Genomic DNA, 27,951 nt, shown 5'->3' with positions numbered 1-27,951 from the left:
TGACATTGTCTGATGACCTTTGCTAGAAATAAGCTAGGGTTGGTAGGTGGTGAGTGAGTTGAAAGGTTAGTATGAACTTGGGATTGACTCCAGTGTCCCACATCTTTTCTCTTGAGATTAGATTTTATGTAAGTTCTCATAGCCAAAGCGTGTACACAAATCTCCTTGAACAAGGCAACCACCTAATGGAAATGTGACTCAGCAAAAATGAACATTGCACACTCATACCTGAGTGCATAGAAAGTGTTGGAGGTAAATTAAAGGAGAAATAAGGAAAGCAAAGAGGCATGAATAAATGTTGAAGTTAAATCAATGAAAATCCAAATGCCTGTATGTTTTAAAACAATATAAGTACAAATGGTTAACTGAGGAAATTGAGCATTTAAGGAACTAAAAAGGCATGTTTACAGGCAGGGAGCATGGGTAAGGTTATAAATAAATACTACTTACTACCTTCACAAGAGGGGGAGAATGTTAATGTTGTAATTAAGAAGAATGTGTTATGGACAGGATAAATCAAAATAATATAGGAGGTACTACAGATGTTTAAGAAAGAACTGCAGATGCTGGAATAATCGAAGGTAGACAAAAATGCTGGAGAAACTCAGCGGGTGAGGCAGCATCTATGGAGCGAAGGAATAGGTGACCTTTCGGGTCGAGACCCTTTCTTCAGACTGATGTGGGGGGGGGGGGGGGGAAGAAGAAAGGAGGAGGCGGAGACAGTAGGCTGTGGGAAAGCTGGGAAGGGGAGGGGAAGTAGGGAGAAAGCAAGGACTACCTGAAATTGGAGAAGTCAATGTTCATACCGCAGGGGTATAAACTGCCCAAGCGAAATATGAGGTGCTGCTCCTCCAATTTGTGGTGGGACTCACTCTGGCCATGGAGGAGGCCCACAACAGAAAGGTCGGATTAGGAATGGGAGAGGGAGTTGAAGTGCTGATCCACAGGTTGGTTAATGCGAACTGTGCAGAGGTGTTGGGCGAAGCGATCGCCAAGCCTGCGCTTGGTCTCACCTTTGTAGAGCAGTTGACACCTAGAACAGCGGATGCAATAGATGAGGTTGGAGGAGGTGCAGGTGAACCTCTGCCTCATCTGGAAAGACTGCTTGGGTCCTTGGATGGAGTCGAGGGGGGAGGTAAAGCGGCAAGTGTAACATTTCCTGCGGTTGCAAAGGAAAATACCAGGGGAGGGGTGGTTTGGGTGGGAAGGGACAAATTGACCAGGGAGTTATGGAGGGAGCGGTCTCTGCGGAAAGCCGAAAGGGGAGGAGATGGGAAGTTGTGGCCAGTGGTGGAATCCCGTTGGAGGTGGCGAAAATGTCGGAGGATTATCTGTTGTATGTGACGGTTGGTGGGGTGGAAGGTGAGGGCAAGGGGGACTCTGTCCTTGTTACGAGTGGGGAGATGGGGAGTGAGAGCAGAGCTCTGGGATATAAAGGGGACCCTGGTGACAGCCTCATCTATAGTCGAAGAAGGCAACCGCCGTTCCCTAAAGAATGAGGACATCTCTGATGCCCTTGTTTGGAACACCTCATCCTGGGTGCAGATGCGGTGTAAACAGAAGAATTGTGAGTCGGGGATAGAGTCCTTGCAGGAAGCAGGGTGGGAAGAAGTGTAGTCCAGATAGCCATGGGAGGCAGTGGGTTTGTAGTAGATGTCAGTCAGTAGTCTGTTACCTGCCATGGAGATAGTGAGGTCTAGAAACGGGGAGATGTCGGAAATGGTCCAGGTGAATTTTAGTGCCGGATGGAAGTTCCATCCGGCACTCAAATTCACGCACAGTAACACTATCGTACACACACCAGGGACAACTGAGTTATTTATGGAATGATATGTGCTACCAAGCATTTTTTGTCTGCTTCCAGGGTCATTTTGTTTTGTTTTTACAGTCTATCTATATCTATATCTATATATATATAAAACTCAAATCAGTCCGCCTGCAGTACGGATCCCTTCCTGCCTTTCGATTCGTTGACGGCTGCTCCTTCCTCAGCTTCCAACACACTTCGAAACAATGTTGCAAGACAGGAACACTGAACTTTTCACTGCTGCAGCAGGCAGGGATTTTTTTTAAAAAGGCAGGGCAGTGCTGGAATCTTACTTTTGAGAACGGCTTCAGTTCCATTGGAGGAGACGGGTGCATGGTGGAATATTGGGTTGGGGATCACACCATTGGGGGAGCAGACCCAACGGGTCTGCACTTGGTCTAGTATATATATAAAACTCAAATCCGTCCGCCTGCAGTACGGATCCCTTCCTGGCTTTCGATTCGTGCCCGATACTCGCAGATGTCCAATCGGAATGGCCGATACTCGCAGATGTCCAATCGGAATGGATTCATTTGCATGTACGGCTGCCGGCTGCATTTCTTCCTTTATTCATTGAGCTCAGTCTCTCCGAGATTTTGATTTCGGTAGAGATATAAGTATCCGCTCCTCTTGAAGTACATGTTTGACCCCCAAGTATTTGAGTAAAACAGGCTTCTTCAGCACATGTCAGCTTGTTTCGAAGCAAAGTTTTTTTGAACACTGAACTTTTCACTGCTGCAGCAGGCAGGGGAGGGCTGCAATCTTACATTTGGGAACGGGCTCAGTTCCAATGGAGGAGACGGGTGCATGGTGGAATATTGGGTTGGGGGATCACACCATTGGGGGAGCAGACCCAACGGGTCTGCACTTGGTCTAGTGTAATATAAAAGTTTGAAGGTTTTGAAGCAATTTCACATGGCACCCGTGAGAACAATGCATAGATAGTTCTTTGGTGTCCACATTTAAGGAAGTGCTTGCTTTGGAGTTGTTGATGTTTGAAGAAATGGTGGTTGGGCCAATGTTCACTTGAGTGTGCAAGTGCTCCTCTTCGTGCTGTCCATAGAATTCTGATTTACTAGTGTTTTTGGTCCTCCAGTGGCTACATGGAACCAGCTTTGTGGAATATGGAGATAAATAAATCTATCTTCTGAACTGTTCTTTTTTCCACTGTGGCTGCTCCAGTTGAGATTCTAGTCCATATTTGAACCAAAATTGTTTTTACGGTTTGGAACATGATGATCCTGGTGACATCCAAACTGGGTCTCGGTGTGCAGGCTATCAATACCATTGTTGATAATGGCTTCAACCGCTTTGCTGATGGCTGGGAGTAGAATTATTAGACAGATTGGATTCATCACACTTAGTGAAACTGGCAATGTCGCACATTGTCAAGTGGATTCTAGTGTTATAACGGTGCTTGAATGGCTTGGCTGGGGATGCAGCTGGGTCTGGAGCGAAGTTTTCATTTCTATAGCTGGGGTGTTGACTAATCCCATAGCTTTAGCTGTATCCGGTACTCTCAGCTGTTTCTTGATATTGTTAGGTAAATCAAACTAGCTGAAGACGAATTTCTAAGTCTTTACGATATTGGGAGTAAACTCAGATGGGTCGTCCATTCGGCATTTCTGGCCAAACATTGTTATAAGTACTTTGGCCTTATCGTTTGGACTAGCATGTCATTGATGAGGATTGGAATGCTAGCTCTTAAATTGCCTTTCACCATTCATGCCTAAATGTGGCAGGTTTGTCGAGCTTAGATCTGATTGGTCGATAAATTAATTAGGTCTGTCTATTGTCTAATCTTTTCCCAATATTGCATGAATATGATCCTGTGCTGCAGCTTCTCCATGTTGGCACAGGTAAACGAGGTGCTAGTCTTAGCATGCCTTCTTCATTCCACCAAGGCTGGTCCTTACAATGATAGGAAGGGTGGATTGTTAGATATGCTGGGCTCGGAAGTTATAGATTGTGGTCAGTTTGTAAATTGTGAAGATGACAGCAAAATTGGTGGAGTTGTGGACAACGAGGAAGGTTTTCAAAGGATACAGCAGGATTTTGGATAATTTATAGATGTGGATGGAGAAATGGCAGATAGAGTTTAATCCAAACCTCTGTGAGATAATGCACTTTGGAAGGACAAATATAAGAAGAAAGTGCACAATTAATGTCAAGACCCTTAACAGCATTAATGTACAGAGGGATCTTGTGGAGTAAGCCTTTTGGGTAGATGCAAAAAGCTGGAGTAACTCAGCAGGACATGCAGCAGCATCTCTGGAGAGAAGGAATGGATGACGTTTCGCGTCGAGACCCTTCTTCAGACTGAGGTCTGAAGCGTCTCAACCCGAAACATCACTCATTCCTCCTCTCCGGAGATGCTGCCTGTCCTGCTCAGTTACGCCAGCTTTTTGTGTCTACCTTCCATTTAAACCAGCATCTGCAGTTCCTTCCTACACATATAGCTGCATGAAAGTGGCAATATAAATGGAGAGAATGGTAAAGGCAGTGTATAGTATGCTTGCCTTCATCAGTTGAGGCATTGAGATTAAGAGTGAGCAAGTCATGTTGCAGCTTTATAGGACTTTAGTTAGGTTGCATTTAAGTGTATTCTGTGCGGTTCAGATTGCTCAATTACAAGAAGGATGTGGAAGCTTTAGGGAAGGCGCAGGAGTTTTTCCAGAATGCCATCTGGATTAGAGGGTGTTGGCTTAAGGAGAATTTGGACAAAATTTGTTTTCTTTGGATTCCGATGGAAATTTGATGTAGTAGTTGCATTATGAGAGGCATTATTATGGTAGACACTCAGAACTTTTATTCCAGGGTGAAAAATTCAAAGATTAGTGGGCATGGCTATAAGGTGAGAAGGGCAAAGTTTAAAGATAATGTGCAGGGTAAATATTTTTGTATAGAGACTGGTGGATGCCTGGAATGCACTGCCAGGGGTGGTAGTGGAAGTAGATCTAACAGTAGCTTTTGAGGCTGTTAGTCGGATACATGCACATGCAAGGAATGTAGGGATATGGATCAAGTGCTTTCAGAGAAGATTAGTTTAACTTAGCATCATGTTTGGCACAAACATTGTGGCTGAAGGGCCTGTTCCTATGCTGTCTGGTTTATGTTCTAAGTTTGTGTACATTGTTGGTGCTGCTGATCGTCCACACAAACGCGAGGATATTCAGTTCTGAGCTTCCAGCTCAGTTCAGAGTTAATCTTATTTTGCAGAGACGTGTGCCACACAACAGTGGAGGGCGTTGGTTGTGCAGATGGGACATGAGCTCTCTCAAAGGATTGTAAGATGTTAGTTCCTACCAATGCTATCACGTACAGATGCATCAGCAACAGGTAGATGGGTGAGAATAAGATCAAATCCTTACTTCAGTTCCATCACTGCCTGTCAGACTGTCTAGTAACCATGTCTTTCAGCACTTGCACAACTTTGGCGGTGATGCTACCAAGCCGGACATAGTGATGGACATTGAAGTCTCCCTTCTAGTATATATTATATCAACTGATGAAGGGAGGCAAGAGATCATCAGGTTTCCTTGGTGTTCGCTCGCTGCCATGAGATTTCTGGGGTCTGATACTACTTGTCAAGAGTCACGTGTTTAATTGTCATATGTACTAATAATGAAATAATCATATTCTTTCTTGCAGCAGCTTAACATGCACATAAATGCAAGACACACAGATAAATAAAATAATCAAAAACATTTGTAGAATTACTAACTGCAAAACATTTACTAAGTGCAAAAAGAAATCCACAGTGCAACCAAAGACACAGTCCATAGAGGTTCATAGCTGCTGTGGTTAGTGTTGTGCACTGTTCAAGAGCCTGATTGTTGCTGGGAAGAAACTATTCTTTAACCTGGTAATCATGGTTTTTAGGCTCCTGTACCACATTCCCAATGACAGGAGTGAAATGAGAATGTGGCCATGATGATGTGGGCCTTTGATATTGGGTGCCATTTTGAGGCAGTGCTTTTTATAGATCACTTTAGTTGGGAGGTCTGTAACTGATGACTGCCCTGTGTATGATGATAAGCTTTTGCATTGCTATTTGAGTGACATTTTTAGCAGTGGTCCCTGATGTTTGTGAGGAAGACTTGACAATATTAATAATGCTGGGAGCAACGTTGCCATATCTGAATTTATCCTCTTTTTTCCTGTTCCCTTCTACTGGGTTTCTATTTCCCTCATCTTTCTCCTTAACTGGATACCTTTTGTCTATTTTACCTCTAACCTTTATCACTTATTCCATCCCTCTGCCAATCAACCCCACCCCCCTGTATTCACCCATCACTTGCCAGGCTTTTCTCCACCCCTACCCCTTTTTTGGGCAATTTTCTCTCAAGATACAAGATGCATTTAATTGTCATTTAATTAATCTCCCCTACTACTATCAGCCCAAAGAAGAGTCCAGACATGAATGGTGTCTGTTTGTTTCTTCCACAGATGTTGTCTGACCAGCTGAGTTCCTCCAGCACTTTGTGGTTTGCTGAAGGTTCCAACATTTGCAGTTCCTTGGTTTCCCTCCCTTGAGAGTTTGTTACCTTGTTACAGGTCTGATTACATTCATTATCCGTGTCAATGTAGCGACAACAGGATGGCTAGTTCTGCCATTTAAAGGACATTATAAAAGTAATCCAGATTGGTGTATCAGGAGTAACATATGGGTCAGACTTATGGATCACATTTTCCTGTGATCAGTAAGTCTGACCCATAATGTAATTACATTGTGTTTCACGATGCGTAAAAACATAAAATGCTGGGAATGTTTGGGCGTGTTAGTAGAATCAATTCAAAAGTAAACTACACGTTACGTGGCTAAAGATGCAAAAGGGAAGTTGATGTGAGAGAATAATCTGCAGGGCTACGTGGAAATAGAGGGGGTGGACTTCAAAGATTCCGTTACCGACATGATCCTAATGACTCCTTATGTCATGCAAGTAAACAAGCTGACATGTCATAGACACAATTAACGTTTCATTTTAATTTTCCCCCCGCAAAATTCGTTGTTTAGGCAGTTTGTTGATTAATTGGGATTATTTGAAAGTGATTTCTTGTTGAATTTCCCCTTGTATGTTGACGTGAGGGCGAGAGATGAATATTTGCAGCGGAACGGACCTTCTGGGTTGTGATTTCTCGGTGCACAGCCCTTGGTCTGCTGACTGGAGGTCAGTGCGTCAGACGGCCTGCATTGTGCAGTGTTTCCTGCTCGCTCCCTCTACCTAGAATGGCGCCATGCAGCAGCGCAGCCAATGAGCCGCCGCAGCCGGCAGGCTGGGGGCGCGGCCTCCGCCTCCCGCCGCCGCCAAATGTAGTCGAGTCAGGGCGGCGTGTGCGCCTGCGTACTGAACGAGCAGCGGAGGTGGGGCGGCGCCAGCTGGGCGGGTGCGGCGTGCTCTCTGCTGCCCCGCGGCGGGCGAGCGGGGCGGTGCGGCGCTGCCGCGGCTCTCGCTGCATTGTTATCGGGGGAAAGGCTGCACCCTGTCAGCGAGCAGCGCCAGGCCCGGCCGCCATCTTACTGCGCTGCTGTAAATGAAAAGCGCCGTCGGGCGGAAGTTCGAGGCCTGCAACCGCCTCCTTCCTTCGGTCTGCTGGAAGTAGCGCGGTGGAGGCGCAGGACGCTTGATTTGTGTACAAACGACTGCTGCAACGCCGAGGACGGCGGCGCACTCCGCCATTCTCCGTGTGGCGGCAGCGGCGGGCTGGCAGGTGTGTGAAGCAGTGGCGGCTTTTGCCAAGCTGCAGGCCGAGGCCCAGGTTGGGCCCGGGCCGCATCACGTGCGGTGAGTGGGTGCGCGTTGCGGGGCTTTTTTTCGACCGCGAGGCTCGGCCGGGTGTTGACGGGGAGGAGTGGGTGTTGGGGCCTCACGTGGCGGCCGCTTTGTGCGGGCGGGCGCAGAGCCCGTCTCGCTGCTCTTGGCCCGCCCGCATCCCGTCGCCGTGGCGCAGTTGGCGAGCCCAGCCGGACCTCGGCCGCCGGCTTCATTGTTGCAGCCGGTTACATCATGCGGCGGCACGTAACGGCCGTAGGTCGCCGAATCCCGGCCCGGTCGGGTGGTGCCCTGCCCTTGCACCATGTGCTGACCTAGCCGGTCGCTGCTTGCTCCTCGTAACCCCCACCACCCGACCCGATGTGCGCCTGTTAGTCATTTGCAAACTGTTTTTGTTTTGAGCGTCCCTTTGTGTGTTGTTAACCCCCGGGTATGGATGACGGATCTGCAAGTAGACTTCTTTCTCCTTGGCTGATCCGATTTACTGCCCGTGAGAGGAATTTTCCGGTATTCTGCAGCTTTGTGCTTTGATCTCGAACTGTTCAACAAACATCAAGCGAAGTCCATATAGGGATCCCTACTGTAGTTTCAGCTTGGAATTTGAAAGTGAACTGCAAATCAAATATTAAGTCGTTTGCCGTCAATAATTACCATTTTGTTATTAAAGGAAATATTGTATTTTCCGTGCAAATCCCGTATTTTGTTTTGGCGCTGCCGGTGGCTGACTCCCGGTCAGTAAGCTGACATTTAAACACGCAACAGCACTCGAATGTAGATGGGTTTTTTAAGGAAGTCTTTAACAAGTAGATTTTTGGGGTGTTAGCTAATATTTTGGCCATGTGGAAATCCGTGACGTTGGTCCAGGCCTCTCCAAGTTTCTCCACTGTTATATATTTTTAGAGTAACTATTTCTTCCACTTAATGTTGATGATGGTTAGGGAGGAGCATTATTCTAATACAATTACCTTCTGTTCATTTTTTGATTTCATCACTTAAGTATACTTGCTAGAAGTACTATAATCAGCCAAACATGTTAGAATTTGCTATAAGCTGCTATGGTGTCTCGTTTGTTAGTGGTGTCTAACAAGCATTAAGACCCAAGAACTGCAGATGCTGGAATCTTCAGCGAAATACAGTGCTGGATGATCTCAGCAGGTTAGGCAGCATCTGAAGAGGGATGGGCAGATAATGGTTTGGGTCAGGACCTAGTCTGAAACGTCTGCTGTCAATTCCCTGCACATATGTTATCTCGCCCACTGAATTCCTACCAAACTTTGTGTTGTGACCTCAATGCTTTTGGGTAAATTGTGCAAAGCAAAAAGGTTGCAAGTGAGTGAAATCCTTATTGGATCCCTTAATTTTGTTCCTGTCTTCAAGAGCTGTTAATTTGTGGCATCTCATTTTTGCTTTACATTGATTGAAATATTTTTCCGCAGCTGAGAATGAAATTTCTTGTGATACCACATTTCCTAAATTGGCACTGAAAGATTAAACATTGTTTTGACTGGAATTATAGGATGAAGCATGGATGTTGTTTATCCTTTCCAATATGAAGTTTAGTTTCCAGGCATCTGAGCAAGCACAGAGCAGGAAGTTAATTTTGTTTGTGAAAAATCAGAATATTTCCACCAACTGTTGGTATTGCTGTAATGATGAACTGGAGTTGGTTCTTGGTTGTTATTTGATTTGTTTTGCACAAAGCAAGCCAATATCAACTAGATTTGGATTTTGAGAGTGTTATAGACAATAGGTGTAGGAGTAGGCCATTCGGCCCTTTGAGCCAGCAGTGCCATTCAATGGCTGATCATCCTCAATCAGTACCCCGTTCCTGCCTTCTCCCCATATCCCCTGACTACACTATCTTTAAGAGCCCTATCTAGCTCTTTCTTGAAAGTATCAAGAGAACCGGCCTCCACTGCCCTCTGAGGCAAAGAATTCCACAAACTCACACTCTCTGTGTGAAACGTGTTTCCTCGTCTCCGTTCTAAATGGCTTACCCCTTATTCTTAAACTGTGGCCCCTGGTTCTGGACTCCCAACATCAGGAACATGTTTCCTGCCTCTAGCATGTCCAAACCCTTAGTAATCTTATATGTTTCATTAAGATCCCCTCTCATCCTTCTGAACTCCAGAGAATACAAGCCCAGCCGCTCCATTCTCTCAGCATATGACAGTCCCGCCATCCAAGGAATTAACCTTGTAAACCTACGCTGCACTCCCTCAATAGCAAGAATGTCCTTCCTCAAATTAGGGGACCAAAACTGCACACAATACTCCAGGTGGGTCTCACTAGGGCCCTATACAACTGCAGAAGGACCTCTTTGCTTGCATACTCAACTCCTCTTGTTATGAAGCCAACATACCATTTGCTTTCTTCAATGCTGCTGTACCAGCATACTTACTTTCATTGACTGATGAACAAAGACCCCCAGATCTCGTTGTACTTCCCCTTTTCCCAACTTGACACCATTTAGATAATAATCTGCCTTCCTGTTTTTGCTACCAAAGTGGATAACCTCACATTTACGCACATTAAACTGCATCTGCCCACTCACCCAACCTGTCCAAGTCACCCTGCATTCTCATTGCAAAGTGTTCTTGATGTGTGGAGCTGCCTCTTTTTGGAATAAATCTGTTGAACGTGCCATCAATGTAGGGCATTGGTACTCAGTGGCAGTTAGCAAAGTTTACTGGACATCACTGCTAGAGACTGATGTCCTGTAAACTTTGCCAACTTCCACTGTATCAAAGCCCTCCTTTGGCAGGTTCAGCAGACTATATTCCAAAAGGAGGCAGCTACGCACATCAAGAACTCTGATTTAACTCTCAAACTCCAAATCGGGTTGATATTGGTTTGCATAGTGCAAAACAAATTAAAAAAATAAGTCAAGAACCAGCACCAATTCATGATTACAGCAATACCTGAGCACCTTGTGTGTAAAGCACAAGTAAAATAATTGGGTGTCTATTTCAAATTAGATGGCACTTCACCTTGAGATGCTACAATATATTTATGTACTCGGCTAATGCCATGGCTTTACTCATGTACAGTTGATATAGTTCTGGTTGCTTTTGTGGCACTGACTGGTACAGTTGGGGTCAAAAATATATTCCAGAACTGAGCTTGTTTCTTCCAGCAGACAGGACACTGCGATGGTGTTCAGATCCCCTCCTCAGTCTATCCTCTATGTGTTTTTTTCAGAGCAATGAAGCTGCTTTTAACATTTTAAATGTGTGCATTAACGATCATGCTGTCATGATAAATAAAATAGGGTTTGGGCAAATGGGAGAGAAAGTTGAAAATAATTTAAATAAGTTGCAATTGTCACATTGAATTGGAACTTTTGCCTGCTCCAACATTCAATAAAATAATGGCTGAAACAATTTGGCAGAGTAAACCACTTTCTCATTCTTTTATTCTAATACATCTTGAAATACATCTTATTTCCACTACTTTGAGGAAATAAGTAGTGCTTATTTCCTCAATAAGTACATGCAAAACTATCAACACCAATCACTCCACACTAAACTCCAGAGTATACAAGCCCAATGGAGCGACTGGTCTTGTGTATTCTGGAGTTTAGAAGGATGAGAGGTGATCTTTGTCAGTCTACATCGTGAATATATTCACTGACACGGTCTCCACAGCATCTGGGGTTATAGATTCCCAGATATTCCTCGGCCCCTCTGACCTCTTCCTCTCATAGTGTTGCATTGATAATCCTGCAATGGGAAACATTTTTTGGCAACTGTCCTGTCACTCCTCCCCTGACAGTCTTGCATGTTTCAATAAAACCAGCTTCAATTAATATAAGCTCACCGTTTTTTCATATAACTTTCTTGTCGTAGGAATGAAGCTTCTGGACTTTCTCCGTTCTGACTTCAATGAACGTACTTTCTTAAATGTGGAGACCAAAACAGTAGCCAGTATTTTAGTTGCTGTCCTATCAGCACCCTGTAAAGACTAATTAAAATTCAATTTCAGAACTCTTACACAGAATCCCAATATTCCAATAAATACTAACCCTTGTATTTCTTGTGCTAATATCCCCCAGATTCCTTTGTACTGTGATATTTGAGTGTAACTATTTTAAACAAGAATGGAAATGTTCTTCCTTCCAAAGAAGATAATGTCTCTTCACCCCCCTCCGTCCCCAAATACACTATTGCCGCAAATGAAGGGATATGGATCACATGCACACAGGGGAGATTGTTAACTTGGCATTATGTTCAGCGCAAACATTGTGGGCTGAAGGACATGTTCCTGTGCTGTTCTATGTTTTACATGACCACCTAGATTCGATTTACCAACTTTCCTATTCACTTAATCTGTCCATTTGGCTTTGCTGTAAAGTCACCATGGCAGTAACATATATTCATTTTGTCCCAGTATTCCATTAAACGTCATATGTCTGAAGTGCAACCGTCAGAATTTTGAGATTATTTAACATTAGCTGTGCATTAATACTCTGCATCGTTATTATGGTACTGTAGAAAATAAGGGATGAGTGGCCAAAACTGAAAATTGTTCAGGCTCGTGGGATTGTAATCAGGAAAAACCTGACACCTTGGCGAAGGCTTAATACCTTGTTATATGTTGTTTACTTGTTAACTAGGATGCCTACATGTGCTACTTTGGACACGGGACAGGGTGTGTTTATGTTAATAGTGTTTATTTCCTCAATAAAGTACACGCAAAACTATCAACACCAATCACTCCACACCAAACACGTGATCATTCTCCATTTCCCCCACCTTCAATGTGATTGCACTGACAGTCACATCTTCCAGTCCCCACCCCTTTCTGCTTTCTCCAAAGACTGCTTAATTCACTCATCCCACCCAAACCGCGCCCTCCCAAGGAACTTTCCCCGGCGTCCGCAGGAGACATAACAACTCTGCCGGTACCACCTCTCTTTCATCCATCCAGGGACCCTAGCAGTCCTTCCAGATGAAGCAAAGGTTCATGTGCACCTCCTCTAATCTCATTTACTGCATTCGCATCTATTGCATTTGGTGCTCCCGATGTTGCCTCCTTTACATTGGCGAGACCAAGAGTAGACAAGGTGACTATATGGCTGAACACTTATTTATGGATAGGATAGGATAGCTTTGGAGGGATATGGGCCAAACACAGGAACTTGTGTTGATGGGAGATGTTGATTGGTCTGTGCAAGTCGAGCTGAAGGGTCACTTTCAATGCTATATGACTCTGACTCCATAACTTGCATTTGGTCTGCCAAGGTCTGCTGGATCTCCTGGTTACTAATGCTTTTAACTCCCCTTCCTGTTTGTATGCTGACCTTTTTGTCCTGGGTCTCTTCACTGCCAGAGTGAGACCACACGTAAACTGGAGGAACAGCTCCTTGTATTCCACTGGGGAGCTTGCAACTGTATGAACATTGAATATCAGCCATGATCGCAATGAATGGTGGTGCTGGCGCGAAGGGCCGAATGGCCTACTCCTGCACCTATTTTCTATGTTTCTATGAATTCTCCAATTTAGATATCTAAGCAACAACAACCCTTTCCCCTTCCACCCATATTCCTTCCTCTGACCATGTTTCGTGCCTTTTCTCTCCTTATCTCACAACCTTTTGTAACCCTCCAATCTCAGGCCCTCATCTGCCAGTCAAAACCTCCCTCACCTGCATCCACCTATCAGTTGGCAGGCTTTGTCCAATACCTATCTCTTCCAGGTTTTTCCTCCCCCTGTGATCAGTCTGAAGAAAAGTCCTGACCCGAAATGTTGCATCTCGATCAATCTCTATTTTGTAATCTCCTCTAGACTGACAACTCTATACGTACATTGGCAATACAAGTGACCCCCAATTACAGTGGGGCGATTGGTGTTAGAAAAATTAGACGTTTTGCAATTTTTCATAACGTGCAGGTGTCAAAAATGGAATGGGAAAGAAATTGTGTTGATTTATTTACTTTTTCCCCTCAAAATTCTGTGAAAGTGGATTTTATTCCATGCCTCGAATGGTGATTTCTGAATTCTGTCAGGGCAAACTTCTGTAATCAGATTTTTGTTGCAATTCAAAGGTCACTTGATTTAAAATTTCCTCTTCCAACAGCTGTGACCGCATGGGTTTTCTCCGGGCACTCCCGTTTCCTACCACATTCCAAAGATGTACAGGTTTGTAGGTTCATTGGCCTCTGTAAATTGCCCCTCGGGCGTAGGATGTAAAGCCTGGATACCATAAAACTAGGGTGATAGTTGGTCGGTGTGGACTCAGTGGGCTGAAGGCCTTGTTTCCACGCTGTATCTCTGAGCTAAACTAAAAATGGAAGTTTAGTCGATGTTTTAGGTCGGGATCCTTCATCGATGATTGCCATTTTCATGGAATGCAACACTAATTTTTTGAAAGGGCAGGCTATAACCCCCAAAATCCAGCAAAAACACAGTTTTATTTGAGTATTTTTGTGGAATGATCATTGCGGTGTTTGGTGCTGTGTTGATTGGAACAGTTATGGTCCTGTCAAATTGCTGGTGGGAGTAATGTGAGGTGATGAGTAATTTAATGAGTGTTCTGATGATTCTTTGGCTTAGCATGTACTCATTTGTAGATGTATGCACCTCTAATATTGATATGCCTTATCCAGTCCAAAGTAGTATATAAATTGCATGTTTGACCAGCAGGAAACTAAAATGTTTTCTGCAGTTGTTAGGGATGTTAAATTGAATTGTCAGTTGCTGAAGAAGACATTAAAAGTAAAACTGTAGACTACAAGCGTTGTGTTAAATTACCAATTGTATATTTTCAGCTTGAACATTTTTGTTACACTTTTGTGATTTTTTTTTTTTAATTGAGCAAAAAGAAAGCTTCTCCCATCTTCGTCTCAAGCCACATTTATTTTTTATCCCAAGATTACATTTTCTGCAATTGCTTGCTGTAGCGCTTCAACACAGTTGCCGTTTACGTAATATATTTTATCCACCGTATGTTTTTGACTTCCCTGAGTTGCTGCACTTGGAGGGGTTTTCCTAAAGAAATGGGATGTTTCTCAAATTTCCATAATATGAAGCTGCGTCACCTGTGTACCCATCAAGAAATGTGAATTAGAAAGAAATTGTGTTGATTTATTTACTTTTTTAAGTTGTGAGAGCATATTTTATTCCGTACATCAAACGTGTAGAATGCTTTGCAAATTCTGTAACCCAATTTATTGTTGGGCAAGGGTCACAATATATTTTATTCACCTTGTGCCTTTGACCACCATTAGTTGCTGCTTTTGATATGCTTTTCTGCTTTGCAAATTAAATTGTTTTCCAAAGGCGATATGGTGGCTCAGAACAAGCATGTCTGTGGGCAGGTACTGAAAGTTTACAAAGTACAAAATTAGTAATGTAGGCCAGAGGCTGAAGAAAGGACATGGCTTAATCCAGTGCAGCGTCATTAAGAAGGATGCCCTTGAGAAGTTGTCCAGATTTCTCTGAAGTCATTACAAACAAATTTTACACCTCTGTGGGGAATTTATAAGACCTCAGCTCAATATTGTCACTTTTCTTTTTACCCTCTGTCATCCCCTCAACAAATGATGAATGGATCCATCTGGAAGAATACTTTGCTGAGCCAACTGATGTTTCTGCATTATTTTTAAGAACTTCAGATGCTGGAATCGAAGGTAGACAAAAATCTGGAGAAACTCAGCGAGTGAGGCAGCATCTATGGAGCGAAGGAATAGGTGATGTTTCGGGTTGAGACCCTTCTTCAGATCCTGTGATAACAGAGTCTGAAGAAGGGTCTCGACCTGAAACGTCATCTATTCCTTCGCTCCATAGATGCTGCCTCACCCGCTGAGTTTCCCCAGCAGTTTTGTCTACTTTCTGCATTATTTGGTTTCTTTACAAATTTATTTACATATATTGTAGGGGGCGCTGCTCTGGCAGCAGCCATGTCAGCAGCGCGTCAGTTTTTTCAACCTTTTTTTATTTTTTAGTATGTTTTAAAGTGTGTATTTAATGTTCCTTCGTGTGTTTTGTGTGGGGGGTGGTGTGGGGGGGTAAGGGGGAAACAGCTTCGGCCGTCTCCTCCATGGAGAGGCGAGTTGTTTCAGGTCGCCTCCCCCATGGCCTAACATCAAGGATCGGCGCGGCCTTTCCCGGAGACATGCACGGGGCTTCAGCGGCGGGCGCAGCGTGGACTCTCGTTGTGGAGCGGGTGAGCCCTCGCTGGAGGGGAGCGCTCCGTTTCGCTGGCCGGGGCTGCCGGCAGCCTGAAGCCGCGGTCTGCAGAGTTCCAGCTGGCGCGGCGTCTACAGCCTGGGATCCCTCGTGGGGGACCCGGGGGAAGAAGAAGCCATCACTGCCGGCCCGCGGCCAACTTCTACCGCGGGTCCGGCATGGACTCACCATCACCCCTGGAGGGGAGCTTCGACCGCTGGTCCTGCAGTCTACGGTGCTTCTGGCTGCGGCGGAGTCTTTAAATCTCGTCCGATCGGCCTACACCATCTTAAAGCCGCAGTCTCCGGTGAGGAAGAGCCGATCCTGGACTGACTCTGGACTGTGGTCCTGTCCATGGGGGAGAAATGGAGGAGGACTGGCCAAATTTTGTGCCTTCCACCACAGTGATGAATGCTGTGGTGGATGTTTGTGTTACAGTTTTATTGTGGTTGTGTGTTCTTTATTATTGTACTGCTGCTGACAACCCAAATTTCCAACGACCCTGGTTGTGTGGCAATAAATTATATCTATCTATCTATATGACATGAATATGACTGGAGATATATAATTATATATCATTTATATAAAAATAATATAATGAAGAAGAAAAAAATTATTGTCATTGGCTCAGTCATGAATTAATTTATTTAAAAGAACCGTGTGCGTGTGTTTACATATTCACATATTCTGTTGTGCTGCAGCAAGTAAGAATTTCATTGTCCCATCTGGGACACATGACAGTGAAACGCTCTTGTGTTTTGGGTTTTACTTCTGGGTTTTGGAATTGGGCAATTTTGAACTCATTGCTCAAATTCTACATCCACTCATTTGAATTTGCCCATGTGACATTTAAAGACAACAGAGGTTCCATATAGATCCCAGGAAACTATTGAGTCCTAGTTACTCCTGTTCATTTATGTTAGGTGCGGCACATCATTTGAAGTCAGACATTAGATTCCATGACAGTTCACTCTGTTCCGAGCTTTGTCACACGGGGACTTTAGAGCAAATGGGATTTTAGAATGGCTGAGAACTTCCTTGAAGAAACTCCGGTATTCCCTGGGAAACGTCTTCTCATTTTGCACTGTACAACTGTTGCTTTGCAAGATGACAATAAAGGTTGATTTGATTTGAACATTGGCTCATGGGAACTTCTAGCCCATGGAAAATGAGTATGCAGAATGGTCTTGAATGATTCCAGGCTATGCATTGGTAATGCAGCACCATAAAAACTTGCCATAACAAAACACCACCACTTGCCCCATCTGCAGAGGAGTCTGCAATTTCTACATTGCCTCTATTTAGAACTCTAGGGAAAATAACAAGTCATTCTCAATCTCGAGGGACTCCTTAAGTAGACACTTAAGAGTCGCACATTGGTACTAGTGACCTGGGCTCAATCTCAATTTTTGTAGCTGAGTTTATACATTCTTCTTTTGACCGTGTAGGTTTCCTTTAGATGTTCTGGATTTATCCCACATTCCAACAACATATGGGTTGGTAGGTTAATTAGTCACTGTAAAGTACCCTGAGCCTTTAGGCCAGTGATAGAATTTGAGCAGGAATTAAGGGAGAATAAAAAAGTGAAATAGATGCGTGGTGGGATAGTTTGGGGTTGATGGCTGTAGAACCTGTCTCCAGGCTGCATAACTCAAAGAAACTTTGCGTTTGAGCTTTTTCAGTGGATGTGCCATTTATTGGGAATTTTGAAATGCATTCACATAACACTAAGTGGCAAGTTGCCACGGTTGTTGCAACAATGCCGCCTGGCTGTACAAGTAAACAATGCCAAGTAATGGGGTGGGAATGGGGCATTTCTGCGTGGCGTCTTTCCCCACAGTGTCGCTCGCTTACTGAGACAGTGAGGCTGAATAGCAGCTACTCTTTCTGCATCTTCTCACTCTTCTGTTATAGTTGTTTTTGTGACCCACTTGCACTGATTTTGTTCATTTCTGATTTGGAAACATTTCACGTTACAAACAGTTCTCAGAAATTAAATCCAATTGTAACCTGGGGGCTACCTGTAAAGAATTTGATTATAATGTCTGGCATGATTGGTAAGTTTGTGGATGACACCAAAAAAGGTGGTGTGGTGGAAAATGAAACGGCTGTCTAAGGTAGCAAGATTGAGATCAAATGTGAAAGTGGGGAAATAAATTGTAAATAGAATTTGGATAAGGCAAGTGCAACGTAATGCATTTTGGGAATTTATACTAGGGTGGGTCATGCACCATGAACAGCCTAGATCCTGGGGACAATTGCAGAACAGAGACATCTGCAGGTACAAGTATATAGTTCCCTGAAAAGTGTTGACACCGAAGGATGCATATGGCATGATGGCCTTCAGTCGGCAATTAGTACAAGATTTGGAACTTCATGTTCGTCGTACAAGACATTGGTGAGACTGCACCTGGAAAGTTGTGTATAGTTCTGACTACCATACCAAAGGAAAGGTGTAATTAAAGTAGAGAAAGTTCATGGATGTTGCCGGGTTGGAGGGCTTGAGTTATAAGGAGAGACTTGATAAGCTGGTATTGTTTTCCTTGAAGAGTAGTAGGCTGAGGGGTGATCTTGGAGGTTTATAAAATCACGAGGGGCATAGATAAAGTGGAGGTTCGCAGCCTTTTTTTTCCAGGTTTGGAGAGTCTAAAACTAGAGGGTAGGTTTATGGTAAGAAAGTAAAGATTTAAAACAAACCTGTGAGATAACTTGTTGCTCAGATAATGTGTGCGAATGCATAGATTGTCATATCCCTTGTTGCACTTTGTGATTTGGATTATAAGTTGTTTATGTTTTCTTTCAGACTGCCAGTGCTAGGAGGGAGGAGTGGAACTGGCCTCAGCGGTTGGAGAGGCCAGTGTGTCTGTGTCTCAGCGCTGCATGGCTGCGATGGCGCCTGCTCTCACAGAAGCAGCAACGGAAGCTCACCGTAGATTCAAACTGGCGACGCCTTCCTCATCCCTCTCTCCCTCAGGCACAACTGACACAGACAACAGCAACTCCATTAATAACAGTACCAGAAGAAAAGCTTTTGCAGACGACCATAGTCTGGATTTCCACAATAACGCTGGGAAGGAAGATCAGTGTAAGTTGCTGTCTCCACGTTGCTGCTTTGATGGAGGATCTCGTCCACCGCCACCACCAGAATCGGTGAAACTTCAAGGATCTTTAAGCAAGCACGGAGTTATCAAGACTCATACGGTCCTGTCCCATTCTTTGCTGGAAGCTGGTGTGCTTGGGTCAGATCTGATTGATGGACAGGTAGCTGTGGAATTTTCTCCTAAACTTATTAAAACTATGAATGCTGGTAACAGTTATCCATCACTGCCACCTTCCCCAGAGCCACCAGTTAATGGCTTGGCCAAGAAATCTGCTGGCAGTCTACATCTAGATCACGATTTGAATGTTGCAAAGCCTGGAGGGAAAACAGTTTCCTCAGGGCTTCCTGCTATTGGATCCAGTCAAACTGAAGATATCCGTAAATTATCATCAATTATGTCATGTAATGTAACAAAAACAGATGTGGCGGTGGAACCAAGAAAATTCAAACAATTGAACACTGTTGATGAGGATTTACACAAATCAGAGTTTGCCAGGCACTTAGTGTTTGGAGAAAATGGTATTGCGAATACTAAAGTTATGTCCTCGCCTGAGATCTCTGGTGGTATTTCTGGAAATGCTGATGCTCCGAGTGGTCTTTCTCCCTCCAAGACGAACACCTGCAATATTCTGGACACTGAGGTTCACAGTAGGACTTTGATGGCTCAGACCAGACAAAGTGAAATCAGAAGAAGAGCCTACAGACTTCGGAAACGACTGGAAGTTGTGCAAGTAAAGCAGGTGGAGCGCCATGTTCAACAGCAACTCGGAGGATTTGTGGAGAAAACTGCGCACCATTTTCCGCCTTTGGATTGCTTGAGGCGTCAGGATGGGTCTTTACAAAATAATTATGGCTGTAAATCCAGTTCCATTTCATGGAAAGGGAACAAGAGTGCTTCAGAAACATTGGTAAATTTCTTCAAGAGCAGTTCAATGACTAAAGGGCTTGAAAAATTTATTTCGAGCTCTGACTCAAAACTACGATTCAGTGAGAATGCTTTTGATTCCGATGTTACAGAGAGCAGCTCTGGTGGGGAGTCTGATATTGAAGAGGAATCGAAAACCAAAGCAGAAACAAAGCAATATCTTGCACCTTTGTAAGTACAATTTGAAGCATTTTTTACCCACGAGAGATCTTTGCAGGCAATTACTTTCTTTATTTGCACTCATCAACATTTTTTGGTGTCCAAACCAAGATAAGATAAACTGAAACCCGAGTGTTTGCGCTCGCGTACCTAGTGTAGTACATAGTGTTTTAATTTACAAATCGAAGATATGGATTAGCTAAAGTAGTCAATGGAAAGGAGGGTCAGTGTGAATAATTAAAAGAAGGGAAACTATATAATTAGCATGCTGGTGTTTATTTGGTCTTGTTAGCAATTCCTAGAATATTAAAGTGCAAAGTTCACAAACCAATCTCCGGTTTTGCAAGAAGGACTTGCATGACGTCATATTTTAAGGGCTGGTAGTATAAGTTCCCTGATTGGTGTTCATCTTGTTTAGCTTGGTCACTCCCTTGATCAAAGGATATGGCCACATGTTTTTAATTGTTATGGAAATGTTTGTGAATTGAATACTTTATTGTCACAGTGAAATTCTTTGTTTGCATACCCAAGGTGTGACCCATAGTCACAAAGTATCACCTCTCTTCCCTCCCCCATACCGGGTCCTCTTTGTTCTCTCCTCCTCTTCCCCCCCCCCCCCCCCCCCCCCTGCCCCCCCCCCCCCCCCCCCGCCGGGTCTTACTTTGTTCCCGGTGGCGCAACCTCCGACTCCGTTCGACGCAGCTCTGGCCGCGGGCTCCGTCCGATGCAGGACACTGCCTCCATTCCCGTCCGGCTTCCACCGTTCTGGCGGATCCGAACGAGTTCCAGGCAGGTTCGGCTATCTGCTGCGTCTGCGGGACCTTCCGGGTGCATCGAGATCGTGGTGCCTTGATAAAGTCCTCCGGCCATGATCCCGGTCCACATGGTTAGCCACCGATATATCCAGTAGGCCTTATCAGTCGGTGGCAGTGTCATGAGCAGCTTTCCTTGAGACTGAGCTTTTTCTGTGCGTAATAAACTGCCTGGAACAAGCTTTAAAACAATTATAATGGATTGAATGGAAATCCAAAAATTATTAACCTTGTGTGCAGGTAAATCGAGCAAAATAAATCAGTTTATTAAAAATGATACTTGTATTGTAATACACGTCAAATTTAAAGAAGTTTAGAGATGGACTGTAAGTACTGGTGTTGGCTGACTGTTTTTACTGTTTATTGATGAATATGGCTTTCCTCCATCGATGCTGCTAATTGTATTTAATAATCCAATATATTTCCATTGAGGGATTCTGCTGGTTTGGAACTAAGGTCTGCATGTGATCTTTGAATTTTCCTATGTTAGATCTTTGACTTTGTCAGTGTTAGTCATAGGTTTTTCATGGTTTCTTGGATGATTGAAAAGTATTTGATCATAGTAAAAGATAATTTGGGTGTTGTGGCTGAACGGTCCCTTGTGCAGGTGTTGATAAAAGTATGCTGGATTGTGCTAAGATCTAATGGTGGCTGCCAGAGCTAGTCCAAGGGCATTGGCAATTTACGACTTAAGTTGACCACTTTGGATGAGGTGTTCCTGATACTTTGACCCAATTTATATGTCCAGAGGCAAAGTCCCTTCCCATCCAAACCACCCCCTTCCCAGGTACTCTCCCCTGTAACCGCAGGAGATGCAACACCTGCCCCTATACCTCAACTCCGTCTAAGGACCCCAACAGTTTTTTCCAGGTGAGGCAGAGGTTCACTTGCACCTCCTTCAACCTCATATATAGGTGTCCGCTGTTCCAGGTGCGGACACCTATATATCGGCGAGACCGAACGCAGGCTCGGCGATCGTTTCGATCTGTCCGCCTAAACCTACCTGATCTCCCAGTTGCAAAACACTTTAACTCTCCCTCCTATTCTCCCCCTCCCAATTCCCACCTTTCTGTCCTGGGCCTCCTCCATTGTCTTGAGTGAGGCCCAGCGCAAATTGAAGGAACAGCACCTCATATTTCGCTTGGGCAGCTTGGTAATTAACCAATCCCTCTCTGGTTTCCCAGTGGTATGAACATTGACTTCTCTAACTTCAAGTAACCCTTGTTTTCTCTCTCTCTCCATCCCTCCCCGTTCCCAGTTCTCAGACCATTCTTATGAACTTATGAGTCTTACTGTCTCCGGCTACATTTTATCTGTTTGCGTTGGTGTTACCTTCTCCCAGCTAACAATGATCTATTCTACATTTTCCTTGAACATCATTCCCTTTGTCCTATTTTCACACCTTGCACTTCCTTATCTATGTATCTCCCTTGACATCAGTCTGAACAAGGGTCTCGACCCGAAACGTCACCCATTCCTTCTCTCCAGAGATGCTGCCTGTCCTGCTGAGTTACTTCAACATTTTGAATTCTGAGTTATCCTCAGCCTAGGAGGAAAAGTAGATTGACAGGCAGTTCAATTCAATTCAATTCAACTTTAATGTCATCGCACAAATACAAGTATCAGTACAACGAAATGCAGTTTTGCGTCAGTCCGTAGTAGTTGTACATAAAGAGAAAAAACAAGAAAAAAATAGAAAGAGAGAAGATACAGAATAATCAGGAAATACAGAATGATTAAACAAAGGGGGACGGAGGGACCAGAGAAATCTATCGGCGGGACTCCGAGTTCAGCAGTGTGATTGTGTTGTTATAGAAGCTTTTCCTCATCCTGCTGGTACGTGACCTGAGGCTCCTGTACCGCCTCCCTGATGGGAGGAGGGCAAACAGTCCATGGTTGGGGTGTGAGGGGTCTTTGATGATCTTCCCAGCCCTTCTCAGACACCGTTTTCGGTGGAGGGCATCCATGGCAGGGAGCGGGGCACCGATGATGTGCTGCGCGGTTTTCACCACCCGTTGTAGTGCTTTCCTGTCCGCAGCAGTGCAGCTGCTGTACCATACCGTGAAGCAGGTGGTCAGGATACTCTCTATGGTACAGCGGTAAAAGTTGGTCAGGATCTGGGGGGACAGGTGGGCTTTCTTGAGCCTCCTAAGGAAGTAAAGGCGCTGGTGTGCCTTTTTGATCAGCTTGGAGGTGTTGAGGGACCAGGACAAGTCCTCCGAGATATGCACTCCGAGGAATTTATAGCTGGAGACGCGCTCCACCTCAGTCCCGTTGATATGGATGGCGGTATGACTGCCTCCTCTGGTCTGCCTGAAGTCGACAATAATCTCCTTCGTCTTTTTGGAGTTGAGGATGAGGTTATTGTCGGCACACCAGGTGGTCAGGTGCTGGATCTCATCCCTGTAGGCTGACTCATCGTTGTCGCTGATCAGTCCTACTACCGTGGTATCGTCAGCAAACTTAATAATGGCGTTGGATCCGTACTTTGGGATGCAGTCGTGGGTGAAGAGGGAGTAGAGGAATTGTGGAATTGAGAAATTACGATAAGGACAGATACTAATCCAGACCAATAAATAGTTGGCAGTGAAAAATTGGTTTCATGGTTGAAATTGACTCATTGAAGATATGTATATGTTGAAAATGTTCACTTTTCCAATATAATGCCATGTAACTTTCAAAGAGCAGTAACGTGCAATAAAACTTTCATCTGCTATCTGGTTTGGCATTTAGCTCGCCAGGTATTCCCTAGCTTTAAACCAGCTGTCACCCTTATATTCTGTCCTCTTTATGCTTAGACCATCATAAATTAATTATTGTATGTACCTGTTTTTTTATTTTTTAAAAAGAGGTATTGTCTGATGGTGAATTAATAGGAGTAATATCTAATAATACAGATATTTGATTAGTTTAGGACCACCAGAATTCTGTGGATGGAGACAAAAGGGGCTACTGATGCTGGAATCTTCGGCAAAACACATTTGCTGGAGGAATTCAGCCTAAAGAAGTGTACTGCCCCAAAATGTCACCTGACCATCCCTTTCACAGATACTGCCTGACCTAAGTTCCTCCAGCACTTTGTTTTGCCCAGAGTTCCGTGAATGCCAGATTATCAGTCTTGCTGTAAATTAAGTTCTATCACTGACGCAACAATACTTGTCTTGACTTTTAGATGTTAAGGGTGTTTTTGTGATTTTAAATTAGTATAAGAAAATGAATGGATGTAAATAATCCGTCATAATTTTATTGAGATAATTGTGGGGACACATAATTTACTGGTAGAGTAATAGAGGGATTCGGCATTGAAACAGGCTTTCAGATCACTAATGCTGATGTAACTTTGAAAAATATCCGATTCATGCTAGCAGTGCAGTCTAATTCATGGACAATTAATACTGCCACGTTTTGTGAGATGAATCCTGTCAATTCACAAGAGAGTAACCAGAGAGGGATTGGTTAATTACCAAGTTGACAAAAAAATGATCCTGCATGTAAAAAGGGCACAACTGAGAGGAATTTTGCTCTCTAACCAGTTTTAAGATCTGCATACGAATAAGGGAGTGGTTTCCCTTTGGTATAGGAGGAAATTGAAGCTAAGTTTATGATCTAAGTGCAATTTCTGCAGTGCACATAAAGGATTTGAGGTTTCTGTCCAGCTGATTGAGCAAGTGCATTGTCTAATCATGTCAAAATGGCCCTACTTTTTATATGTAATAATTTCAATGCTAGGGTGGTATCTCAAATCTTGGATACATGTTTTCATGCTTGTTTTGAACAATTAATTCTCCAGCCTGCACTATGTCTGCACTCACGATCTTATGATACCAGGAGCATACCAAATATTCTGCTCCTTTAATATTTTCTTCTTTAAAATCTGTGGAAGACCTCATTTTTTGTGCCATTGGCTACTAATATGAACCATAATCTCCAACCCGCCTGCTCTATGCTCTGCAGCCATTCAGCAATATCCCTAACTCAAGCACAAGGAAAGCACCATACATTCCAGAATCACATCAGTGACTGCAGAAATGCCTGCCTGCTGCCCCAGCTATGGATTCCATTGCAACAATAGTTCCCTGAAGCTTTCCTATCACTTCCTGAGCCACTTATGGTACTATGGTCATTTTATATCAAATAAGAAACTTATGGCAAGATATGACCACATAAGCCTCTGGTGAGCATATAATGCACACGGTCAGTTGATATTGCCCTCATTAGTGATGCCTATATTCATAACAGTCAAATTTAATAGTTTGAAGTTCCACAAAGAGTAAGGGAACAAAATGCATGCAAACTAATCTGAATTTTAATTAATCCTATTGGTGAATAGCCAGCAATGAACTTAATCTTCAGGAATGAAGCAGGGCAACTGCCTATGGTCATTTTGGGGAGAGTGGCCATAACTGAAAGTTTCAATGAAGTATAGGAAAGTGATAAGAATGTTCCAGAAATTTAAGTTCTGAAATATAGGGAGGATTGCTTCACTGTATCAAGGCGGGACCAGACAGAAGTAAACTGGGTGCAGCTACTTAAGGATAAAAATAAACTGGACATGGAACTCTTTTAAAAGTGAAGTAATCAGAGTTTGGGGCCAGCATGCTCTTGCAAGGGTGAAAGGTAAGGAAGCCATGCGAAATAAATCCTGGATGTAAAGGGTTTGATAAACAACAAAAACGAAGTGTATAGCAGATATGGAAAACAAACAGGAGTATAGAAATTGTAGAATTTGTGCTTTTTAAAAAAAACGCATTTAAAAAAAAACAAGATAGAATGGGCACAAAATAACTGGCAGAAAGATCAAGGAAACTCCCCAGTCATCAAATAAGTCTATTGTGAGCTTATAAATCATTCCTCTGATAGTCACATCCAAATGGTTTAGGCATACAACCAGCAGTAATGTCACAGCACTAATCACTACTGCACACTAGTAGTTTCAGGCTTATGGTCACAAATATAATCTTTGACTATCATTCTCTGTGTATTCTAAACCAATTTTTGGAGCCTATCTGTTTAAGAAGGAACTGCAGATGCTGGAAAATGCCTCTCTGTCTATTTGCCTTGAGTCTCATTCTTTTCAATCACTTTGTCAAGCTGCCTCACGGAAGTCCATTGCAATTACATAATGTGCACTGCCCTCAAAAGTGCAATGTTACCTCTTCTATCAATTTGGTCAGACAGTATCTCCACCTACCAAAGCCAACCTGACCAACTTTGATTAGTCCTTTCAAGACCAGAACTGCACACAGTGTTGCAACTAAAGAATCACCAATGTTTAAAGTAAACCGTAACCTCCCTGTTCTTGCACGCCATAGCTAATGAAGACAATAATCCCATATTCATTTGTCAGTCATCAACCTCTTCTGTTATCTTCAGGGATCCCTGGACTAGTGCACTGGCTTCCTTTTCCCATTTGCTTCCCACAATCAGCCTGGGCAAGTTGGGCCAAAGGGCCTGTTTTCATGCTGAGTTATGACTGAGACTTTATCTGGTGTTCTTCATTTGCTGCGTGGTAGATTGATCTTGTTGGACCAATTGATTGAATGAAGTAAAACATTTTTTGGCAACCATATGCCTATGCTTTCCCTGCATATGTGAGGTTATTTGCTTGTATAAGCTGTGCAGATAATTTCTGAATAGAATGAATACTTGGTTACTTCTAAGGTTTGGAAGGAGAAGAAAGTTGAAGTAAAATTTTAACAGTTCTCCCATTAGTGAAACCAACTCAATCACAAGTGGCTTGGGGGGGGGGGTTGTGCTTTGAGTACATCTCGAAGTACATGCCTCAAGCATTTTTAAGGATCATTGCTTTAAATCTGTCCCCAGTAGATTCCTCCTCTTCCTGCCTTCCCCACCATTGATATGTGTTCTTGGAGAAAGGAATAATTTGTCTGTTGTGACTACATGCACAACTCTTAATAATAATGAGATTATGGCATTAGTTTTCTATGGTCTGATTTCCCACCTCCTCCTACCTGTTTTAGGGAATGAAAGAATTTGATGTGGTGGATGTCCTGGTGTGTAAATTGAGAAAATGGCAAAAAATTCAAATTGCACCCCTGAAACAATTGAAATAGTTTTTAGTAGGGATTATGTGCATATTCTGCCTAATTGGTTGTGGGGACTGAATCTCAGCATTTTCAAGATGTGTTTGTTCAATTTTTGTTAAATTAGAATATGGGCAATGGCGTAAAAATAGGATAAATATGGTTCATATATCTCATCACATCACTCATAACTGAATGCAAATGGCTCAGAGGTCAGCTTGTGCTCTTCAGCTTCTAAGTTGGCAATGTTGGTATATTTATTCCTGTTTTTTCTTCGAAAGTTGTATCATTGTCATTTCTTTAGGCCATACAAATTTAATTAGTATCTGTCAATAGTGGTACAACATGAGTAATATAACAACCTAATTCAGTCCTGTGCCTTTGGACAATCCCTGCAGATGTCAATGGCTCGTAAAGAGTCATGTTAGGCAGATATTCTTGATTCCTTAATTATCACGTTCAAAACCCAGAGGTAAACCAAGCGGTCACGGGGAGAACGTACAAACACTGTACAGACAGCATCCGTAGTCGGGATCGAACCCAGGTCTCTGGCAATGTGAGGCAGCAACTCTACCGCTGAGCCACCGCTTGCATCTAGAAGTGTGCAAACCAAGGCAACACAATCTATACGAATGATCAAACGTGTGAAGCAAGGGCATATTGTATGTCGTCAGCAGTAGTCAAGTAGATTTGGAAAATTTAGACCCAAGATGATCCAAGGATCTGCAGATGATGGACAGGAATAAGGAGACAACAGAGTCAAATTTGAAAATTATTGCACCATGGAGGGAAATTAAACCCCTTTTTCACGGGGCGACTTGACGCAAGAGGTAACCAGAGTTTAACATCGTGGGAACCTCGTGCGATAACAGTACGGCATTCGTGGACCACCGTGGCGCTAACGGCAGGTAATCGTGTAACTTGGGTACTCGGGAGAAAATTCAAGCAAGCTTGAATTTCTCCAAGAGTGACTTGTACACTTGTGGTTGAGCATTGCAACATTTTATGAATGTAGTGGCCAGTGCGATATCCGTAGTAACTCTTGCGGTTACCGTGGGAACTCCTGCGAACGGTAAACCCGGAAGCTGGACAGAGGGGACAGAAGGTGAGTAAAAAAGGTGTTCTCAATGTCGCCAATGGAACATGTGTCCATCGAGGACG

At 43.6% G+C, this 27,951-nt stretch overlaps 1 protein-coding gene across 4 annotated transcripts in view; it reads left to right on the top strand.

Moving 5' to 3' along the window:
• The window catches only part of LOC129710249 (KAT8 regulatory NSL complex subunit 1-like), a 101,118-nt gene that overhangs the window by 23,272 nt on the left and 49,895 nt on the right, over positions 1-27,951 (top strand). For 2 of the 4 annotated variants that reach the window (XM_055657121.1, XM_055657120.1), the window contains one exon: positions 18,554-19,946. In XM_055657121.1, coding sequence (XP_055513096.1) covers positions 18,631-19,946 — 1,316 coding nt within the window. In that variant the 5' untranslated portion in view covers positions 18,554-18,630. Of the gene's footprint in view, positions 1-7,226; positions 7,594-18,553; positions 19,947-27,951 lie in introns of those variants that run through there. The other 2 variants (XM_055657122.1, XM_055657119.1) reach the window with 2 other exon arrangements.

The sequence above is a fragment of the Leucoraja erinacea genome, chromosome 27, assembly GCF_028641065.1.
Source record: "Leucoraja erinacea ecotype New England chromosome 27, Leri_hhj_1, whole genome shotgun sequence".
Classification (NCBI taxonomy): domain Eukaryota; kingdom Metazoa; phylum Chordata; class Chondrichthyes; order Rajiformes; family Rajidae; genus Leucoraja; species Leucoraja erinaceus.
This window is presented reverse-complemented; position numbering and strand designations above follow the sequence as displayed.